The 24,002-nt window shown below is 43.0% G+C and overlaps 1 protein-coding gene across 10 annotated transcripts in view; it reads left to right on the top strand.

The window, feature by feature from the left end:
* The window catches only part of NRG1 (neuregulin 1), a 455,801-nt gene that overhangs the window by 355,937 nt on the left and 75,862 nt on the right, over positions 1-24,002 (top strand). For 4 of the 10 annotated variants that reach the window (XM_054055240.1, XM_054055237.1, XM_054055239.1 and 1 more), the window contains exons 1-2: positions 388-523; positions 951-1,641. The exons of 5 other annotated variants lie outside the window; for them this stretch is intronic. In XM_054055240.1, the coding sequence (XP_053911215.1) occupies positions 1,014-1,641 (628 nt within the window). In that variant the 5' untranslated portion in view covers positions 388-523; positions 951-1,013. Of the gene's footprint in view, positions 1-387; positions 524-950; positions 1,642-24,002 lie in introns of those variants that run through there. One more of the 10 variants, XM_054055247.1, reaches the window with a different exon arrangement.

The following is a 24,002-nucleotide window of genomic DNA, read 5'->3' as shown; positions in this document are numbered from 1 at the left end:
GTAACTCCTGCCCACTCCCTCCCTTTGATTTGATGGCCTTTATTCCTCCTAATTGGATAAAATAGGAAGTCACTGACAGTCCTGCGTTGCTGGGTGTACTGATTTCTCTCAGACCAGCCCTGCAGAGGGCGGGGGGTGGGGTATCGAGGGAAGGAGCGAGTCTGTACATCAGAGAAGCGGCTGCCGGGGGAGCGGGGTGGGGTGGGGGGGAAGGAGGAAAGTGAGTGAGCGCTCAAGGAGGACAAAGAGGGAGGGGAGAGAAAGGGAGTTACCACCGTCTTGGCATCGCTCTTCCCTTCAAACCTCTGTTGTAGTGATATTGTTTGCAGTGATGCTCAGACAGCAAGCACCTGCTGCTCTGTAATGATTCAGCCTCTTTCAGCCGCCGCTGTAACACGACAGGATGCTGCTGCTACTGTCACTTCTGCCGCTGCCGCTGTTGTTACAGATTTTGCTTTTGCTCCTTCTACCGCATGACAATTGTTTTCCTCATCTAAGCAGATACCAGCCTCAGATGCTCAAGGTGAGAGTCTTGCCTTTCGCTCTGGGCTATTGGTTCACTTAATCCATCGATTTGTCTGGTGTTTGTGGTTTTCTTTCTCTCATCACCCCCCTCCCCCTGTTTTGTTTTGTTATGCTTGCTTTTGGGGGGATGTTTCTTTCGTCCTCTAAAAGAGCTGGAATTGCTCGAGAGGTGTTCAAGGAATTATAAAAGTGGCCGGCACACAGGAGCTCAGTGATTGCAAAGCTACTCTTGCTTCAGAGAGGCAAAGAGAGCAACAGAGGGCTCAAGGGCAGGAGGGTTAGGGGGGTGTCATTTTTCCTGTGCGTTACTCCTCTCCCAGTTTGGATGATGTTGCTGAGCTTGGACCTTTTGTTGACTTCCACTCTGTGATTTTTGCAGAGCGCTGTGACTGTTACTACCATCTCTTTTTGTCTGTGTCTCACAGTAATGGACTGTGATAGAGTTAAGGCCTTTTGGAGGTGAGCTGTTTGAGAGCTGATTCTTAAACATGTCTGAAGTAGCTGCCGACACTTTCCCCAGCCCCTCAGCTCAGCTGAGCCCTGACGCATCCCTCAACGGGCTACCGGCTGAGGAGAACATGCCAGGGACCCAAAGAGAGGACAGGAGGGTCCAAGGGATAGCAGGCCTTGCCGCAACCTGCTGTGTGTGCCTGGAGGCAGAGCGACTGAAGGGCTGCCTCAACTCTGAAAAGATCTGCATCGCCCCTATCCTGGCTTGCCTGCTCAGCCTTTGCCTCTGCATTGCTGGCCTCAAGTGGGTCTTTGTGGACAAGATTTTTGAGTATGACTCTCCTACCCACCTTGACCCTGGGAGGATAGGACAAGACCCAAAGAGTGCTGTGGATCCTACAGCTCTGTCTGCCTGGGTGCCTTCAGAGGTGTATGCCTCACCCTTCCCTGTACCTAGTCCTAAGAGCAAGGCTGAAGTGACAGTGCAAACTGACAGCTCGCTCGTGCCCTCTAAACCGTTCCTCCAGCCTTCTCTGTATAACCGCATCCTAGATGTTGGGTTGTTGTCTTCTGCTGCACCTTCACTGTCACCACCTGTCCTGGAGCCTACCACAGCGTCTCAGGCACAAGCAACAGAAACCAATCTCCAAGCTGCTCCAAAACTTTGTAAGTAGAAGCTATGTGTTTCTTTGTTTTTCCTTATATGCACACAGACATACACAAAAAGGTACTTAACTGTTTTGCAGCTGTCTTCAAGGAGGACAGGCGATTGGCATGCAAAGCCAAGGTATAGTGTGGGTTACTTTCTGAGGAGAGCACCTAGGGACCTTTGAGGAGCCTTAGCTCTGAGGTGTGCATGGCAATGCGGAGCATTTCATTTGGGACATTGTAAAGCTGCAGTACCACCCTTTTCTCTGCATCCACTTCTAGAGAAGTATGTGATTTACTTATCTGATAGCTATTCCACATGGTCTATCTTATAAATTTGATTTGCATCCTGTGCTAGAATCTTCCATGTGTGTTCCTTTGCTTTGCCTTGCTCACAGAGTACTTCTGCTGTGTCCTTCCTGAAGTCTGCTGCTGGCAAACATCCCCGTCATCCTCCTGAACAGTAAAGGAGAATAGTGGGAAAGAGCGACAGTGTCTTTGAAGCAGTTAGTGACTGGGAATTATTAATTTAGCAGTTAGCTTATGATCTTTCCCTTTCTTTTAAGAGTATAGCACAGCACACGTTTCTCTGTATCTTTCCTTTCCTCCAGGAGGTGATTCTTGCTGAACCTGTTTCTAATACATTTCCTCATTGACTTTTATGGGGCATTTCAGGAAAGCATTCTTACTGATTCAGGAGGGGTCAGTTTCCAAATTAGTCTTTGCCAGTCTTTAAAGCAAAAAATATCCAGGGGACCTAGATTATTTTTTCAGTAGTGACCATAAAGCTTCAAAATACTGCATTGCTGAAGTGTAATTTCTTTGCTATTCATCATTTTAATCTATCAAATCCAGACCAGATCAATCCAGCAATTCCTGAGCCGTGTAAAATTGTGCAACTTGAGTAAAAGAGAATGCAGTGCACTGTTGTGCTGAGAGCATAGGGCTGAGGTTTCATTTGGAAAGATGCAGTCATCCATATGAGCAACTTTGTTCCTTGCAGAACCCTATCTCATTCATTCTTCCTTGTGCCTTCCCTGTAATGCTGCAGGGTGGACACATTGTAGGTTCTACGTACTGGACCTCACCCTGGAACCTTCCAGCCACCAGAAGTTCGCTACTGAGTTAAGCCCCACCAGGACTGCATTCAGTATAGATATGTGGCGATTTGATTAGATATAATATTTTGGGCCAGCCACCTTGCTGGTGAAAATGAGCATCTTTTCCAACTGAAACAATTGTATGTTTTCAGTGGAGGTCTTTTCAGCTGAGAGTCAGTCCTGAACAGCAATTCCAGAATCACTGAAAAACAACTTTTAAGTATTCCTGTAGAAGCCTCACTGCCTTTTGCTTAGATAATAAGTGACAGCTAACCTTTGGATTAAAAGTAATTTGTTTGATAGAAACAGTCTAATAAGGAAATATTGCTGTCCAGTTAAATGATGAGGGGCTTTGTGTACATGAGGAGAGACAATACTTGAATTATTGGAACAATTAATTAATCACATTTGCAGTTATGTAGAACTATATTAAGTGATTTTTCTTTCTTTATTGCTGATGCAGATAATGGGTTTTTTGTAATGCAAATATCATACGTGAAGATATGACAGCACTTTTTACTTCATAAAGTAACCAGGGACCACCATACAGTCAAAATGTCCTCTGTCATGCTAGAGGGACAAGCAATAAAAAGCAACTTCACCCTCTTGAATTTCCATGTGAGACAAGCCTTTATCAATAACCTGCTGTCTTCACCTCTGATGTACATTAAGGGAGGAGGGAGGAGATTCTTTGGAGCTGTCACTGGCAAAAAGCCATTATCTGCAGCCAGATCCGCTCATACCTACAAAAGAAATGGTTGCCCAGAAATTAGGTGATTGGTTTGAGTTGTTTTTTTTTTTTTTTTTACTGTTGCCTTAATTTTCTCAAGATATATATATTTTAAGGCATCATAGACTTCCAGATAGATACAGATTGAAAGGAGAGGGATAAATGGCAGCAGGTCGAGTTTGGGTTGGTTTGAGGGAGGACATTTTGAAGACAGTATTTATTCTAACTGTGGCTTCTAACTATGGTAAGAGACTGCAATTCCCTGCAAAGAAAAACAAGAAAATATAGCTGGAAAAGTACACTGCAGAAGATCTGCGTAAGAATTCAGAGAGGCATGAAAAGAACTTTTTGGACAGCTCTAAAAGCACTGTCTTGGGGTTTTTCAAACAGCTGCATTTCAAACACATCATTGTGTTTTATGTAGAGCAAGATTTGTTGGAAAGGTTGACAGATTGTATCAGTGATAACTTTTTTTTATGAATGCCTTTGACAGCTATAAAATTCTCAGAGAGATGGCTTGAAAAGTAGCATCTGCAAATTGGATTGTCCCTTCTTTTGCTTCTCAGTGTCTTTTTCCATTTCAGGCAGAACGAGGTAACTTATTCCCAGAAAACCCCTTTTGTGCTGATAATTTTTTTTCTAGTGCAGAAATGAAACAACTGACAGAGCTTATATTCTGTGGCTGATGTATTGTTTCTGAAACAGGCCCTTCCATGAGTTTTCAAATCCTTTTCTCTTCTCTCTTTTCTGTCTTACTCAGCATATTCCCCTTAAAGCTGTATCCTTCAAGGTCATAGTCTGCTGAGAGCTAATTGATTCTTCTTTCTCCTGGAGCCTGGGAGAGAAAGCAGAAGAGAGACAATCCTAGTAATTGTGTCTGGTGCATTAGGTTCAGACTGGTCTCACTCCCGTTATTACACTTCGCCCTTTATCAATACAGAAATAATCTCTTCCTTCCTGTTTGGTTTCCATTTATATTGTAAAATCATTTCTCCTTTTCTGAGACAGAAAGGAAAGGTGGATGTTTTACAGTATTCCCATATTTAGGAAGTATGTCAATCTTGGCATAATTACACCAGAGAAATTTCATTGCAAGTGGGATATAATATTACACGCTAACCTACAATCTCCCTCCATCTGAGAAGACATACGGATTGCTGAAGTGCTAACACAGTTCAGGAGCTACATTTTACTTCTTCCTACACAATCACCTTTAAATACAATTCCACCTTTTACCAAGGCTGTTTAATAAACTTGTCTCTGTAGTACTGTCAGAACTGTGTTTCTGTAATAACTGCATCTGTATATCTGCAAACTAACCATCCCCCTCTTTACAGGCCTTCTCATTACCGTCTCTTTCTATTTAAGCAGATTTCCCCTCATATCACCTGCCACAGTCTGTGTCGGGTTGCCTTTCTGGGGCGTCAGCCCTACCAAAGTAGTGCAATATTCCTGCATTCTGGTTCAGCGCCGAGGTGGAGTGCCAAAGCTGCTGTCTTTGGGATCACATCTCTTGTGACTAGGTGAGAAGCCACAGGGCACACAAGAAGCAAGGCAGGAGACAGACCACAGCACAAGGACTCTACTGGAGTGTGTCTCCCTGTCAGCAGAGCAAAACGCACAGCAGAGAGCAAGGTCCGGAGGATGCACCTCCCTGGCAGCACAGCTCTGCTGCCCCTGCATCCTTTCAGCTTCTCTGGTCACCCTGGGTGCTGTGCACTGATGGGCCAGCTGTACACCTCACACCATGCTGGTGGCCGGCAGGTGACAACAGGCACATCTGCAACTTCCTCCCTCTATGCCCACCAGATTGTGCTGGCTGTAGCATAAGCAAGTGGGTGGGTGGATGCAGCACTGGACCTGTGTATGTTCCTCTGGGGCAGGTAGGGCTCCCTCCTGCTTCACTGATGCTTGTCCCCATCTGGAAAACATCACAAAGTGGAGAACTGGCTGTGCACTGCCATCAACTACCCCTCACTAAGACTGCTCCCTTCTCATGTTTCCAATTTCTGCTGCCACTTCAGGTGTGCTGGGCCAGCATCAGCAAAGGCTGCCGCTTTCTCATCCTCAGTGGAAAAAGCATTAAGAATGCTTCTGAGGACTCGTACTGGATATTTACGTAGGAAATGTTCTCAGCACCCTTCCAAAGCTATACAGCTACAATGGCTGAATTTCTTGTGTATTTTTAGAGCTAGGGATGGGAAAAATGGAAAGAAAACTAGTCTTGTTTTGGTATCATACTATAAATAATCCTTGCAATTTCTCTCTGCCTCTTTCACCTCCACTTGTTCTTTCTCAGCCCTGCATTTGAAGCCCCTTTTCCTGTACACAGTGATTTGTGAAGTTGTGTATTTTACCTCTGTGGCAGGCTGGAGGAAGTCTTTCCCTCCAGTTATAGGTGCTGCAGCCCAGCTGAAAGCTTCAGTTCCTGGACAGCAAAGATTGTTCACAGCAGCTTCACACAGTGTTTGTTCATTTTCTTGAAACAATCTAAGTCTGACCCATACTCTGCAGTTCAAATCCCCATCACAGCTCTGTAGGGCTGAGTCGTACCTGGCATCCTTTGAAAGTGTCAAAGTCAGCAATGTTTCGGAGAGCCGCAGCAGACTGTACTCACAGGACAGGAGAACAAAAGATAGAGCATAGGCTATAGACCAGGCTTTTCTATGCTCACTATTATTATGCAGGGCAGGACTACAAGAGAGATCACTTTTTCTCCAGAGCTTGAAGATGCAGGAAGAGAGCACCTTAAAGCAGATGTTTCTCCATTTCTGATAGAGTGTTAATGTTGGTTACCTTCAGGCACCTGACTTAAGTGCCTACATTCAGAAGCAAGGTGGCCTTCAGCTTCCTATTCAGCATAAACAAAGAGACCTCCCTCCCCTAGGTGATTCCTAGCCTGAGTCTAGCAGGAGTGACTCTCTTTCTCCAAAGAGTGTATAGGGAGACTACATTTCCAATTCAGTTTCCAAGTTAAATATCTGCTACACAACATGAAAACTCATTTTGAAAGCCATGACTTTTCTTTGACATGTCCTGTGAATTAACAATGCCTTGTCACAAGGAAATGATAATTAATCACGGTTAAGGCACTAGACAAGTTCTGAGCCTAACTCAAGAGCATAATAAAGAGAAGCTGATCTCAGTAAGCCCTGGAGACACAACTGGACCTCCATTAACAAGCAGCAATAAAGCAAGTGCCACTGTACTGAGCCAGCCAGTCTGTATTTCCCTGAAATGCTTCTTTCTCTGCTGTCCCAAAGGTCATGGTGGCTTACAGATGTATATACTTGTGGCAGGAACACTCAGAGTAAAGTGCAGTTGGAACTAATGGGGTGAGATGTATAAGACACTGCAATTTTTAGGGAGTTCAGGTCCACTAAGCCTTCTGAAGTGATAACTGAGATTTCCTTTCCCCAGCCCTGTTAGTCACACTGTCTTTAAAATACCTTCAACAAGCACAGTTTGTTCAGACAGACTTAGAGGTTTTTTTCTGTTTGTATCTCTACTGTTTTCCTTTTTAACACTCACTGTTTGCAAAGAAACAGTTCATCTATTTAAAATGCAGAGGACTGAACTGATCAGTCCTTTATGTCTTTCTCCTGGACAAGAACCCCAAACTCACAGCTTTCAAACATCATGGTGTGTGTTTTTTCTTCCATGCACCACACATTATGTGCATAACATGATGGAGAAAAAGCAATATTTTCTAAAATATTCTCTCTTAATAACAGTCTGAATTTCTCAGTGTAAAATAGTAATTTTCGCTTATATTTTTTTAAAGCTGCATTTTACTTTCTAAACTTCACTGAGAATAAGTTATGTATTCATGCTACACGGAGCTTATACATGGTATCCCGCATTTATAACCATATGTATATGTGAGTATAGAAAATGCAGTAGGTAGACAGAGTATATGGCCATTTCTTTATTAAAAATGACATTTGAGACTGTACTGTATCATAAGTTTCTAAGCAAAACTGATTAAGAATTGATATCACAACAAAACTGAGGGTTTGGATTTCCACTGCAGGGGACTGAAATTATCATCTTTCTGTAATTATTGTACTTTTAAGTGAAATGTTTTATTTCCTATCCATGCACTGCAAATAAACACGTGCAGCAGCCCACCTCAGATTTGCAGTACCTAACTTTCAAGTGCAGAGAAACCTTGGAGAACTTTCTCAGCATCAGATGAGAAGGCAGAATTTGGCTTGCTGGAGGCTAAGTAGCAGGTTAATTGTGATGCAGAGCTGGAATGATATAAAGGAGTGTTTTCATCGTTTGCAGTCTTGCTAATGGAAATGCAATAGATTTGCTGCAGAAATCCAACTCGGAATCAATAGCAATGCAATGAGGCAGCTGGTTCAGGGAGAGCACATGTGATGCCAATCTCCTGCAGACACTACCTGGGCAGAGACTGTTCTGGCTCTCTGTCAGGAAAGGGCAGACAGGCCTAGAAAATGCCACAGCAGATGATCAAAGACTTCTGAAAGAAAAAAGCCTGCATCTCCTAGGACGAGGCTAGGAGAAAAGGCTTTCTCTGACTGAGGGAAGAGAATTGTTTTATTTGAGAAATTCAGATCTGCTTGGACCCAAAGGTGTCTTTTTTTTGCAAAGTACTAACTTAAACAAAGACAGGAATCTTTGTGCTTCAGGTCATATTCAGGTCACATAAAATCAAGGAAGGACTGAGTCATGGTGCTCAACTTTGGAGACTAGTAGGCAGTCTTAGAGTATCTCCTGCTAAGGGCTTCTGCCCTCTTGTTCCCCAGGCAGACCACGGAGAGGAGCAGGTGCTGCCTTTTTGTGGATTGCTTTATAATAGCCACACTGACTACCTTTACTATTTATACTGCAGGGAGCCCAGCTTCCTGGAGAGTGAAGCGCTGTGTTTCACATCTTGATCTTTCATGTTAAAATGTCATATGCAGTGCAAGACTCAGTAGGAGGTGCACATTGAGCTGAAGAGCCTGAGCATGACCGTTGTTTGGTAGAGAGCTCTTGAAAGCAGCAAGAGAGAAATACCTTTGCATTATTTTGGGGCAATGTAATGTCTGCTCAATTGCAGCCTGGCCAGTCTCATCCTGTCTCTCATTCCCACCCTCCCATTCCCAGTACAGTCTTAGTCACTGAGACAAAAGGAAAGGTTTTAGCTGGGGGAAAATGGGCAGGGGCAAATCTAGTGGGACATGGCTGCTCTGATTTAAACCAGAGCCAAGGGCCATCCAGCTCTGAACAAGATTGTGGGTATTGTGGTGTCCATCTAGTACCTTTGCTCCTATATTGTTTTATTATGAAAGCCTTATGTTAATGTCTGTCTTCTTGCAGAGTGTATTCAGCTTTTTCACAAATGCTTTTACTACTCCCTCCCCTGTTTTTTTTCTTTTTTATGTCTACACTTCATCCTGGAACTTGCTGGCAGTGCATTCTCATAATTCAGACAGCTTTTTATTTTGGCAATGAATATTGCTTCAGTTTTTGAGATGAAAGGAAAATCAATACTGGGTTGGTAGTCACATGGCACTGGGGGAAGTACATGAAGCCATGATCTTAAGCATGATTTGTGACATAGTTCAGTATTTCTATGGAATTCCTGAAAGAGATTTGAGTTTTGCAGTTTTTAACAATCAATTAATTCATGTGATTAAAGAGATCAAAGGAGAAGGAAAAAAAGAGTATATCAAGCTCCTTCAAAAGCCTTTCTCTTATGCAACAAAAAAAAAAAGAAAAAACTCTGATCTCGTAAAAGATTGCTTGAATCTTCTATGGTGGTAACTAGAAGGCAGTGTAAAGCTGCTGAAACTGGATCTTGAGAAGAGAAACTTATGCCTTTCATTACAAGATGGATAATTAATTTAGTTTTTCTGCTTGAATGAAGTTGCCTGAATTTTCACTCGCGTAAAGGTTCTCGGGTCCATAGCCATGTAAGACCTAGCAGAGCACTGGGGTGCTCTGGTCAATGACCTTCATAACACAGAGTATCTTCCTGACTAAAATTTCTCCAAGACCCGCACTGGATGTGGTTATGAAGACAGGCTGAGACAGTGTCTGGCTTTTCCCTTATCTAGCTTCTCTTTTAAACAGAACCATCTACTTTGGCTTTGAAAATACTTTTGTATTCTGGCCATTCATTCATTTGCACCTTTCTCTCTTAGATTGAAAAGCTCTTCTGTGCCATGTATTTTCACCTCGCAAAGGTGCATATATACTGTAATCAGCCCAGATCTGGATTAGCCTTTTTGACAGGACAGGCAAACCAAGCTCTATAATTCTCCCCATGGAGGGAATTGTTTTCAGTCCTTGAATTATTTCATCCCCCTTCACACTTTCATAGTTTTCAGATAAATAGAACTGTAATTTTGATATGATATTTATACAAGGTCTACTCCAAAATCCCAAGGAAGGACAAAAACTGTGCAGTGTCTTGATCACAGTTCAGAAGCACCAAAGGTACATGAACTAATGTTAGTGTCTGTTTAGTATTTTAAACAGTAAAAGTAATGATGTGCAGTCAGAGCAAAAGACTTATGTCTCATACATGCACAAGCCTTTACTGTGCTGCTTCTTGGTCCTCAAGGTTGCGTGCTGCTTCTTACCAGAGTTGATCAACAGTCCTAAGGGTCGGTCAAGGAAGAAAAGATCAATATCATGTGTTCGTGGCAATGCTGTGTGGATTTTAGGAGGAGTTTCAGCTTTCTCATTCTCCAGCTGGTTCTGTCCTGCTCTGAAGGATATGCTCAGCAAGGCTTCCTGGGTGAACAGGAGGTCAGCTCAATGGTTTTAGCTGTGCAAGCTCCCCTATGTGCTTGACTTCTTTTCACACTTTCAAAGATTTCTCACTCTGTCCCATACTGGCTCTTTTCCCATTGTTGTCCCAAAGATGTCTCCATCAGTTTGCCCTTCACTCAGTTTATTGGCTCAGCTCCTGCAACATTGGATTCTTCCTTCCAAAAGCAGAAACAGCCCAAGAGTCTGGATATGTGGGAGAGAAGGATTTGGTGTTTGTGCATTGCTCCTGTCTACCCAACTAAAAGATACTTTCTTTATGTGATGGATTCTTTTGCACTTTGTCCTACAGTGGGTCGGCTGCATGGATGCAGCCTGGTAGGGCTGCATGATGACCAAGCATCTTTTATCATCCCGGAACATGGGAACTGAGAAGGATGATCCTATCACAAAAGTCACAATTTCAAGATAGCTGGAATTCTGAAGATATTTTCGTATTTTCAAGGTAGCATTACTTGGGCCGTCGGTGTGCTCAGCACAACAGTTAGCAGTGTGAAGATAATACTGCCTTAGCAAGTGAAGTTAAGTGTATCAGTGCGAGAGTGATAGCTGCAGGGGAATGGAAGAATGATCATTTATGTTTTTAGTCTGCACTGCTAAGGAAACAAACTAGTGACTGTATTGTTAGTGTTTTAGGGATTAAAGAGCACAGGATAAGAGGGATGGCAAAAGGCTCCCTGCTGTGTCTTAGGCAGACTCATTCTCAAAAGTGAGGATGTCATTAAATAGCCTGGAAAGTGCCATGAATCTGGGAAGAAATGGTTATATCTGCCATGAACAAGAGAGCCAGAGAAGTCTGTTCCTTTCTTGACTGGAAAAAAGCAGGAATAATCTGTTCCCTGATCTGTTCCCTGTTCTTGCAGTCTGCCTGAGACTTGCAGAAGATCCTGAAGCAGATTCTGCCCTTGCTGAGGGGCAGAGCTATGGATGCAATCATCCATTCTTTGGCCATGCTGCATTTCTAACAGAACGTCTCGGGGCAGATCCTCTTGCCATCCAGCCATGCTCTCTGACACTGAGATCCAACCAAGTGCCCTTTGCATCCTGCTTTCCACAGCCTCCCTAAAGGCTTGAGTCACTCTACTCTGCCTGTGCAGCAAACACTGCAAAGTGGCTCTCCGCCATTTAATGGCAGGTCCTGCCAAACTGTCTTGATCACCTCCTATGACAAGGTGACCTGCTTAATGGATGAGGGAAAGGCTGTGGATGTAGTGTACTTGGACTTCAGCAAAGCCTTTGACACCATTTCTCACAGTATTCTCCTTGAGAAACTGGCTGCCACTGGCCCGGACAGGCGCACCCGTAGCTGGGTTAACAACTGGCTGCATGGCCAGGCCCAAAGAGTGGTCATAAATGGAGACCGGTCACAACATTGAGGTGTTGGAGCATGTCCAGAGAAGAGCAACGAAACTGGTGAAGGGGCTGGAGAACAAGTCTTACTAAGAGGGACTGAGGGAACTGGGGTTGTTTAGCCTAGAGATGAGGAGGCTGAGGAGAGACCTTATCACTGCCTACAACTGCCTGCAAGGAGGTTGTAGAGATGTGGGTGCTGTTCTCTTCACCCAAATGATAGATGATAGGATGGGAGGGAATGGCCTCAAGCTGTGCCAGGGAGGTTCAGATTGGACATTTGAAAAAACTGCACTGAAAGTGTTATAAAGCACTGGAACAGGGCTGCCCAAGGAGGTGATTGAGTCACCATCCCTGGAGTTATTTAAAAGACGGGTAGATGAAGTGCTTAGGGGTATGGTTTAATAGTGGACAGGTTCGGTTGGATTTGATGATCTCAAAGGTCTTTTTCAACCTAGGGATTCGATGATTATGATTCTATGAATTTCCTCCCATGATTTTTTTCAAAAACTTTCAGTGCACTCCAGCCATTGCCTCATGGAGGTTCTTCAGCCCAACCTAGTCTTTGGAAACTTTGATTTAGTGAGAGCATTAATAGATTTTAAAGGTTATCAGTAACGATTCTTGCATATTCCTCCAGGTATGTAATTTTCAGGACATACAGCTGTGTATTTATTCTGTTCGTACACAAAGAAAGGCTGTGTTTCAGGATTAAAAAAAAACAATAAATGCATTACTACACAAAGGCTTTTCTTCAAGTCAGTTAACAGAAATTTACCTCAAAATTCTCCTTTTGCTTTAGAAAATGGTATCTGGCCAGTAAAGCAAACAAATACACAGGGTTTTTTAATGTGTTCAAGAACATGGCTAGCAACATCTCTGTTGCTTGCCAGCACCAAGCATTTGAATTCACTATGCTGTAGTAATAGAGATCTCTCAGATAAGTAGCTTTTCAAGCAACCCTCTAATTTTCGTAATTGTTGCTAATTGACTGTTTAGTGTGTGCAATTTTTCCTTCTCCAAATTCAGAGGAAGGATTAAAAAGACATGTTCTGTAAGTATATCAGATAACTGCTACACTCTGAGGAAGCAGGTTTAGTAGATGTGAAACAGGAAGTATCAGTTCCCTCAAGCCACTTAGCTGGGCGTTAAACTGTCAGGGGAGGGGGCTGAAGGCAAAGAAAACTGAAAAATATTCTGATGCTTCCTGAACAGAACTGAAATCAAGTAAGCATGGCATGTCAGTATGACAGCATTCCGGGAAGAATATGGTATTTAAATTGACTTGCACCTAACGGATATCTATCAGGCGCGCCGAGCTGCAGACAAATAAGGGGTTATGCTCTGCTTTTGCACGTTATCTGTAATATCTTCTCAGGCCCATTACTGATACTTTCTGGGTACTAATACACATTGATTTTAACAAATGGATATACCAGCACTGCTGTCTGATATTAACTTATATTTCAGTCATTTATTAATTTTCATACATTGATGGCATAACTACAAAATATTCCTGATAATTAATCCAAAATGATGACTCAGAAGAAACATTGACCAATGTTTTTTAAAAAACTAGCTTGCAAATGTTGTTCTGGTGATATAAATACTACCCCTGCAGAGGGAGACTTAAAAATGTCAGTCAAAAAAGAAAAGTCCGACAAATTACTTGACCATGACTTTTAACACAACATATAAGAAATATGTTTGAGGTGTTCAGAAATGGCAGTGAAACACTGCATCATGCAAGAGTGAGCTAATAATAGGTTATTCAAGCTAGAAATTAACTACAATTTTTTTTTAAGAATAAGCATGTTCAACTGCTGGAATTTATTTTGAGGATTAACTGACCTTCACCATCTGCTTGGGATGAATGTGTGTCCCAACCAGTAACATCACCAACTGCACAACGGTAATTTGCTACACCAAGATTACTGATTCATATCCCAGTCTCATCAATAGAGAAGATTTAGTAAGTTCAAATCCCACCTTCTGGTGACTCTGGGTGAATGCATATTTCTTCATGTTTACTTGAATAATTGCTTGAAACAACTCTTTACCCTCATGCCACTCTAGTTTTCACTGAAAACTGAATGACCAGTTCAGCTACACTGGCCTTTGTTTTACTGTGTGGTGAGTTCAAGATTGAAAATTATCTCTACCTTTCCAGTTGCAGCTCAACCTCTCTCTGCTTGTATGTAAAAATAAAAGAAATGTTAGAATGACCATTTTAAATCTAACACTAATTCTGCTTCAAATTGTGCTAGTTTAAAGAGCATTATGCTCCATTCTTGTGGGGAACCCATACATTGAATATTCATAAAGCATAAGAAGACTGTATAGCAGAATGATGACAAAGCTAGAGATATCTGTCCAACTATGAGAGCTTCCAGGAGTATTCACTTGCTAACAGAGCTTTTAAAGTTGTCAGTTTGTGACTTCCCATGTGTGATCTCATCCTCAGTCTTTCCTGTGCTTCATTTTCTCACACCGTCAGTGATCTGCCCTTTTCATTGCTTGAGAAGCCTTGAAACTCATCCTGCTTGGCATTCTCAACAGACTTGGACTCAGACTTGCTCCTGATGCAGCCTGTGTTTTGAATTATGCATAAGTCCATCATGCAGGGGCTACACTTCACAGCTTCTTTTTGGGGGTGGTGATGTAAGAGAGTCAAAGTAATATAGTGACACTTTTCATTTTTCATGTCCTAGCTCAGTTAAGAGCAGCTCTTGAATTGTGTCATTTTTCTCCCATGTGACTGTTTAATCACCTGAGAGAGTACCAGCCAGAGTTTTGTGGTAAGATTGATTATACTCCCAGCAAAGTGCTTCCTTCAGCTGAGCGCAGGGAAGTAGCCTCGTTTAGCAGCTAATGGGCTTCAGTCTGAAGGGGAAATGGTGACTGTGATTGAAGTGTCACAATGGTGCATGACAGCCCTTTAGGCAGTGTGCTGAACAGTATGTAGATCCTGGGGAGGTTGTTTAGGTTTCAGGATGGGGGGAGATATTCCTGAGCTGGACCACATAAAGCTGTGCTATGGGGATAACTACATCTTCTCCTTCTTCAGACCTGCAAGTAGAGAAGGGTGTTGCTGCAGATGTAATGACAATTTTGTTTGCACAGTTATCCTGCAGTGCCATAGGGCTGATGATGTGAGGCTCGCAATATCACTTCAGGTATCAGGAAGGCATACTGCAGGAACAGCTATGACCCCAGTTTGCATGGCATGACATGAAGAGAACTGTAACGGAGTGCTTCCACTAACTCGCCTCAACACGTATTTTGATAGCAGCCTACACTTGTGCATTATAAGCCTGGAAGAGAACTAAGGAAATATACTTGCCAGACCCATTTTGCAGAACATGAGTCAGTAATAACATCGTAGGTGACAGTTTACAAATGTTTTGCCTTGCCTGGGTGAATTCACAGTCTCCAAGTGCCAACAGCTCCTCTTACAGAGGCCTCTCTGATTTACCTGGTTTCACAGAAGAAACGTGTGGCATCACTAAGAATGAAGCCCCACAGCCTGAGAGGCACATGTTTTCTCTTTAAAAAAAGTCACATGTACTAAAGAAAAGCCAGGAAGAAAGGGGAGAAAAGTCACAAATAAAGGGTAATAAGTGTGGTTGCAAAAAAATACAACAAAGCAAAAATCATTCCAGAATCCTTCAGTTCCAGAAGGGTTTATTTTTGGTTTGTGATAACAAATATTGCTTAAAATACATTAAAAAACCACCATTCTTTTTCTGGCATTTATTGGTTAAAACAGATGAAATAAAGTTAAACAAAATCAGATCCTGAGATTTCTAGTTAGGCTATTTTTCTGTTATTTCTTCATTGAATGTAATAGACTGTTAGCTAACAGCTTCCTTCAGGAAAAAAAGAAAATAACAACATTGCACTTCATGGACATTTGACAACTGACAGTTTAGCAAAACTCTGTGGATCATATTTCCCAAAGCTGGGAGCTTTAAAAGTCAAAGACTAGTCATTCCCCCTTTGGCTGAACCTCAGCTAGCTGCAGGGCCTGTTTGTTTGTGTTTGGTTTTGGGTTGGTTTGTTTGTTGTTAATAGAGATTGATAACTTCTTTCCAATTCTTTGCTAGTTTAAATTTTCATGCATAAATACACCAATCAGCTGGTCATTTTGAGCAAGGTCTGCTCCTATGGCTGGTTTTACACTGTATTGTGTATAGCATGGGTCCAGACCTCAGTTCCTTGGCCACTCAGAAAGCCTCATTAAATTTAGCAACCTTGACTTACACAAAGCAAAGGCTACAGGAATAACCTTTGCACAATCATCTCCTATGTCTCCCCCTAGGAGATTTCTCCCTGGGTAACAGTCACTGTGCAGCTCTCCTGCTTGGGCTGAGGGAGGAAAGAGCCCATGCTCTGCCAGATGGAGGACTGTAGTGGTGGGGAGGAAGAGGAGCTGTGAAAGGTCTGCTGTACGGTCACTCTGGTGGTGGCAGGGTGCCAGTCCTGAGGCTGGGAGGGAGGGCAGTCCCCGTGGCACTGCTTGGGAAGAGTGCAGATGTCCAATGAGTACACTGCGCAGAGGTGACTGAATCTCATTGTGAAAAACAACAGATTCATGAGGAAGGAGAAGTGTCATAAGCATTCTCTGAACTCCTATGGAGGACTCATAGGTATGAGCACAATCTCTTTGGCAGAAACCCCCCTCTTTGCTGGTCAGCCCTGTCCAGAAAGATATTTTAGCTTTGACCTTCCGTATTGTCATTACTGTAATAAATTGAGGATAATTGCTTGGCTTGAAAACGCTCTGCCTTCTGCTGTGTAGGTGGGGAAATGATGCCAAGAATAATCCTTTCTTCTCCTGCTAGTTTGCTTTTCTCTGCAGCAGGAATACTATACGTACCAGTACTGTATAGCTGCTGCTGTTAGCAAAACGCAACCTAAGCACTGCCTCAGCTAGAAAGGCAAGATTGATTACATTAGATGTGCTTTATTCCCAGCGTCCTGCATGAAATCAGCTCCTGAATAGGTTAATGCCATTGCTTCAGAGTGGAAAATGCCAATGTTAATACCGAGTTTGTTATGGATAGATGACTTAGTGCAGAGCACAAATGCATGTGATTGGGTCACTGCCAGACTTGTATCTGAGGACGGAGGTCAAATGAAGGTTTGCATATGGTATTTACTATACCAAACTCAGCACGTGACCACTTGCTGGGACATCCCAGGGAGCTGTATCCTCTTTACACATGAGTTCAGCTCTGCTATGATGCCATCTATAGAAGACTAATGTTTTCAGGCACAACCCAAACTATAGTGCTTCACCCTGAGGGCAGGACACCATGACAACAGTTTAAAATGATACAAGTCTTCTGAAAAGTTTCTTATTTGAAACTGAAGAGAAATTACTGGAAGCAGAGCAGAGCACATGATGCCTGATATCATGGGTCAAGAGAGTCAAGAGCCTCTGCATGGTCTTTGTACACTGCCAGATGGAGGGATCATTTTGGAGGGACAATGCAAAATCTCCAAAAGCCAGCAGTCCTCAGAGCGGTGTCCAGGCCCTCTGCTCTATTGCCCCAGCATCAGTGAATGTGGAGAGGTTAATGACTTTGGCATGGCTCGCAAACTGGGAAATCAAATCCTACTTTACCCTTGGTCTGTGATGCTCTTCTCCAGAGAAAAGTGGTCTTACCAGACACATGAAACCAGTGTACTGCCCAGGTGAGACTGTGACTCTTGTGTGATAGATGTGCAGATACATAGAGAAGTGTCTTTTCCTTCTGTCTTATCTACAAGAGCCCAGACTTAGAGTTCAATTTCTGAGTTTCCTTGTATGATCAGTATAGCCTGCCACTTATAAGCGCTGTGGCTGACATGGGGCTGCTCACAGACAAATGGAGATTTACGCAGAGCTGGAGTGAAACGTATGGTTCGGAGGGATGTCCCAAGAGGGAGATAGGACTGCTGGTCTGTGACCTGTACCTCAGGAGAGCTGCACATTGCCTTGCATCATGTTTCCGTGTCCTCAGCCCCTATGTACCATGCAGCATCTCACTTGTGGCACCCCTTTGCTGTTAATCAGTCTTCCAGAGCAGACATTACTAGGCAGGAATGGTAGATCCACACAGTAACCTGGAGGCACTTGAACAGCAAATGACATGCTGCCCCTTACGTGAAGACTGATTCAAGGGTACCAATAAAGGGCTGTACACATTCTTGGCTGTTGTTCAGGACCTCAGGCTGTGAGGAGGTTCTAATCCTTCTTTGAGTCTGACGATTTCCAGCATGATTAAATTCTTTGGGTCAGGATGTGCTAGTTCTGTATCCTTTTTAAATGTTTTTCTGGCTATTGCACCTTCTCCAGTCACAACCTATGGCCATCCTGCACCCCAAGTATTTTTAGGTAATGCAAGAGTAATCGACTGTAAGGCAGGGAATCAGCAGCTCTGAGAATTCTCAGCATCTTCTGTTACTGGGCAAAGCTGCATATTTTGTGGAGTGCTGTGGTCTGCAAGGCATGAGGCAAAACGCTGCACACCTTTTAGACACCAACCAATAGAGAACCATTTGGCTCGCAGCAGCCAAAGTGATGCTCTGCCACATGAAACATCTGTTTTGCATTCAGATCAGGCAGAAAGGAAACACACTGTAGGCTATTTTTAACCTATCAGGTGAATTGATTGGTATGGCAGTGAGCTGATCTGTCACTAGTCAAAATTAGGAGGAAGAACATTTATGTATTTTTTCACATCTATAGTATGGTACATGTGTGAGTTAGTGCCTGTTTAATGAAGCTGTAGTTTTAGGCCTGACTGCTAAGCTTTTACCAAACACTCTGGAAGATTCAAGCACCTGCTTTCATTTACTTTCTTTGGATGATCTCTGGGGCTGGTGTGGACTTTACAGGTATATAATCTTAATATGTGGAAGATAATAACTGAGAAACATGGATTCAGGGTGTTGTGGGTAGTAGCATTATACAGTACAGCCCTGTCCTTTCACCTTTCCTTAGAGATTTGACAACCCAAAACCAAAAACATCTGTAGTAAACAAGGTTTATCATCATATTGCTGTCACTGATATTCAAGATTAATTGCCTGTTTCTCAACTACCCTCATCTACTTTGTATTTTCAAGGCAGTTGTTTGGGTTTTTTTAAGAGGTCCCTTGCCTCCCAAAACATTTAAGTGGTATATTTTTTCCTAATCACAATGCCTTATATCATGTTCTGGTTACCTTACACTGCTAAACAATGACAGGGAAGTAAAGGCTCTTTATCTATTGCCTTGGGACATGAGTAAGACCTCCTTTCACTTACAGATTCAAGATCTTTGTGGGGGAAAGGGGGAGGTTGCCATTGCTTCTCACTAGGCTAAAATGACTATATCATTATGGAGATTAAATTGAATAATCTTGAAGGCTCTTAGCGTATTAGCATTGCCCAATTCCAGCTAAGAGCCTGTGGAATAGTATTTCCAGGGGACCATCTATTATTCATCACTCTTTCTTCTGCTAAATGAAAGACCATAGACACGGAGCGTAACTAGTTTTACTTTTGCTTCAAAAGAAATACCATTCTGTTTCATCTTCTGTGGTGCAATTCAAACCAGGTCCTTTTGGACAGCTACATAACAATCTGTTCTTGCCATGGCGGGGGAGGCCATCGTTTATTTTGAGCAAAAAGGCATTTTCAGGAGTATAAGACATTAACAGAGAACAAGTTACAAGGTTTCATAAATCTCCAGAGACACAGAGCTCTCTAGTAAATGAGAAGTCTCATACAGCCTCCCACTCCTCTTCCCAGTGTGTTGCCAATTTTAGGGAAAATTAAACAATTTGGCAGGGACAGAAGCCATACCATTTCTCTCAAAACAACGGTTATGACAGACCTTTCCTAGTAATGTTTTACTCAGTTCTTCTCACACGTATCTGCTCAGCTCCGTAATTGCTTCCCATAAAATACATTCTTCTGCATAACTCCTGCTTTGTCATTCCTGCAGTGCAGAGTTTCGCTGGCACTAACAAATAGAGCTCTTGCAAACTCAGGAGCATGCAGCAACAGGAAACAGTGCTGAAATTCCATCAGGGCTAGGATTGTCACAAAAAGGGTATTGAATTGTGCAATTGTCACCTGGGGCAAGGCTTTTTCAAGCCATATACTGACTGAGCTACTTAGGTACCACAAATGGTATATGTGCTCCCACAGGGGCTGAACTTGACCTGGATGGGGGCAGAACTAATTAGCCCACTTCACCCGCAGGACCATGGTCGTTTGAGGGATGCACTGTCCTGTGCGATATGGACAACAGAGTCTGTTTTCTCAGGGCTGGCATAGTAGTATCTCCTCATATTCACTCTTTTGAAATTGTGGATGTGACCAACAAATTGCAGTATGTTTCTCAGGCTTTTTCAGTGAGTGCCAAGTCATACTGCTGTGCTTAGCCAGCTGGGAGAGAGACAGTGCTCTGACTGCATCACTGACTGCTGGATGAGCTAGAATAGATGTAGCAGCCTCTGCTGTAGCTCCTGACCACCAGGAATCAGCAGCAAACAAGGGTTAAATTGCACCTACGTTCTGGTGTAGGATGTTCTTCCCAGTCTTGTGACTGGTGAATGCAGGGTCTCCCAAAGCACTGAAGGACGCTGCTGAAAGTGGGATTCAGCCCTGGGAGACTCGGACATTGCACTTGCCAGGGAAAACAGCTCCTCCCTCTGCTCTGACCCTAGCTGTACTCTTTTTGAAGACTGCAAAAAGGCAGACCTCAGCAGGACCTGAGCTGGAAATTATACACATAGATATGGATCCTTTGGGCCATAACATTTCAGATCCTGTTAATACCTTGCTAATGCATGTTTATTATTACTAGCATTATAAGGTATGTCTTAAGGTCTGCTATGCAAACAAAGTGAGATAACAGACAGACCCTTTCCTGTCATACCACACAGAGGAGATGAAGGGCTGAAGGGGAAAGCAGTGTGACCAAGCTCATGCTGTGCGTCAAAGGCAGGACAAGGGGCTGAAACTAAGGCTGCTAGGTCTGGTCTTTTCTGCCGATGCTACCTTTTCGCATCTCCCACTGCTGGAGCAGCAGTGATTTACCAAAGCTACTGTTTACACAGCCAAAGCCAGTCACCTCCCATACACACTTGAACAGCTCCCTGCCTTTGAATAGCACTTTTGGGGGTTGTGATTTGACAGACAACCTAGCTTTGAGAGGACCTAGTACTGAGACGAATGTACCTCATCCAAACACTGCCAAGTACTTGATATGAAATTAAGTCTGCTGGTTCAAATTTGTTCCCAAAAGTGACTGTAGAGGCAGATTTTTGTGCTAGCCAGCTATTGCCTGCCCCTCTACAGCTGGCAGATGACCATTAAACAAGAAGTGATGAGTAAAACAGGTATTTGCACACTTTATTGTGATGTTAAAAATTAAGAATATGTGGTGCAAATTCTTAAGGAAAGCATAAGAAGCAGTAGTTGTCACATAGCAGCTCAGAAGGAGTTCAGTTTTGCTTTGGACTGAAGGCCAGTAGAGGGATTCTGAGCTGCAGGCAGAAAGCCACAGGTGTGAGCCTCAGTAGAAATAGTGTGTGCAGACCCCGATGCCTAGCCAACAGCAAACCACTTCCCAAACAGGCTGGACATCCTTTACGCAGCCCACCTAGGGGCTCAGTTGGTGACTACCCATTATGGACACATGTGAAGAAAGAGCAGAAGGCTGTCCCACAGCAGCAACAGCCCGGTTCAGTCTGCAGTGCCTGCTGGATAGGGCTCTAATTGTATGCAACCCCCCTGTGAAAACAAAGGCACAGCTGCTGACCCATTTTGTATGGCAGCCCTTAGTTAATGCTGTGTAATGTGAGAACTGCTCCATGCCAAGACCACTGTGTTCCTCCTTACTTCTGCCTCCCTCTGCACCACCAGATGCGTCTGCAAGCTCAAAACCTGCCCCCGCAGTCCAGGATAAGGAATAAGTATAAGTGGAGAGGAGTATAAGTGGAGAGGAGCAAAATCACTCACAGCACAGGTTGCCGTCTGATTCCTATTACCCACCTGGAAAGACAAGGATTATGGCTATCTCCTTTTTTGACTATGCAAGTTCACATATTGCACATACTCCAGACCTGCAGGTACTCCTGCAGAGGAGTATAGCAAATAGACCTCTCTGTACTGAGATGTGAAATTGCCTCCTCTGGGACAAATTCACACCCAACCGTCCTACACACAGAGAGAGAGGAGTGAAAAGCATTCAGGGAATGGCACTGAGGCTGACATTGGAAGCCATGAAAGAAACATGCTCACCTATAGCTAATAGATGATTCTTTTGTAGCAAATTGCTGGGACCCACTGGCAGCCAATGAAGTTGTAGAAATGACCCTATGTAGAAGGGATTGTGTGTCATGTGTGGCCAACATATGACAAATGTGTTCTTTCTCTTTTTCCCCCTAAAAGCTGTACAAGATGGAGGCAGGGAAGGTAAAGTGGATACATTTCACTCCAGGGCAGGGAGTTAGACCCTTCTAGCAAATCTCTGTAGCTGACAGCCACCTTAGTTAGGTCTATAAATCCCTCTGAATATATGCCCATGTGTTATGGAAAGGTTGCACTGCCCCTGAAAAACAAACTCTGCAAATGCAGCCTTGGTCTACTGCTTCCATTAAATTGCTCGCTGTTCAGCAAGAATAGCAAGCAAGCCAACAAGAAACCCAGCACTGCTTTCCACTGCCTTTCAGCCCACAAAGGGGACGTAATAAGGGCCATGTCTCTTGCTGCAGTACAACATTTTCCCCATGACATCTGTTCAGCCATTATTTACCTAGGCAGGCAATGAAAGCCCTGCTTTTGTGAATTCAACCAGTGTAGATGGTGTGAGCTGTCAGTTGGATCGCGGCCCTGATTTAGTCAGCTGTTGTCAAAAACTACTATTGGCTGTTGACTAAAGATCTGCAACCATTAATTAGGATAGCTGTTCTTCGGAAAGAACTGCTTTGTAATAAAAGCACCTTACAAACATAGACAGTCAGACCAGTTGTCTTAGCAGTCATTAGTAGTCAACTGATATATTCTAACAATGCAGCACATAAAAGATAAGTAGTGGAGAGTGGTGTGTAAAATCCATCCAGGTACAGACACCAGCTGTTCTGCAACGGCCAATACTTAGGCTGTTATCACAAGGCTTTTGCAAGTTACCAAAGCTTTCTTGACGAAACGTCAGCCCATTCAGTCCTGATACTGCTTCCTTCCTGTTCAATTTTATTTTTTCATTGATTTCTAATCCTGATGATTGCAAAAGTAAACTTGAAAATCTGGGCAGCTAAAGATCAAAAATGCAGAGACCAAAAGTGAATGTGTTGTTTTAAGAGATATTTTTATTTTCATGGCAATTTTATGATTTTGAACATTTAGGATTGTTGAGGGAGACCTTATAACCTTTATTGGGAACACAGACTTCATCTTCAGGAATCTGGATTTGAATAGAACTGGGGTGGGTATTTTTAGTTACAATAAAGCATCTTTTAATTTTGTTTTGTTTTATGGCAAGCTCTTCAGGCCAAATTTCTGGGTGACTTTTTCTGACCTTGTTCTACAAAATCTCCAGTTTGGCTGAATAAAATGTAAGCAGGCACGTTGTTGATGAATAACTAGATGATGTTACAAATGTCTAAAATTCTCAAGAATGTTTCGGAAACATGTAGGGTAATTTTTGAAATTTTCTGTAATTACTCCATTTATGGTCTTTCCCAAGGAAGTTACTATTGTACCCCAGCAATAAACATCCAGCATCCTCCAAATGGCACTAAGGTGATGCACTGTGACTATTGCTTTCCCCTCATGCCCACACAAAATTTCATGTGCTCATATGCACATGTACATGCACACACCCCCCTCAAGATTCAAACACAGAACATTTTGCCAAACACAGTGTCAGGATCTTTTCCTCTACCATCTTAAGAGCTGTGTGCCCTATGTTGCACAGAAGGTCGTATTCATGAAATATAACAATCCTACCTCTGCTGAGTCTTTAAAGTAGATCTGAGCCAACCAAATGGTTTTATCAACTGCTCCAAGCACACTGGTAATTTTTGCTGAAAATTGAGCCACACTTTCATAATAAACACACTCTAAAATAAACTCCTTTTGATCTGTTGTCTAGTGTTAGTGCTTTTAACGTAAGAGTTTAAAGGTTAAAGAGGGTAATTGACTCAAGGCTCATTTAATTAATATCCTTCAACCAAAAGAAGCATGGAGCCAGTTGTCTGTCTGAACAACTTTCCTTGAAAATGAAGAGAGATGGCCTGCTGGAGGGCTAGACTCTCCCATGCACTGAGCTGCATTTGAATTTGAACTGTGAAAAGGTAAATTTAGAAGGCTTGTATCTGACATCGGTAAGGAAACTTTATATATTGGGAAAATCACAGTTTGGCATG

The sequence above is a fragment of the Cuculus canorus genome, chromosome Z (genome assembly GCF_017976375.1).
Source record: "Cuculus canorus isolate bCucCan1 chromosome Z, bCucCan1.pri, whole genome shotgun sequence".
In the NCBI taxonomy this organism is placed as follows: Eukaryota; Metazoa; Chordata; class Aves; order Cuculiformes; family Cuculidae; genus Cuculus; species Cuculus canorus.
Note: the sequence above shows the minus strand (reverse complement) of the source record. Positions and strands in the feature narration are given on the sequence as shown.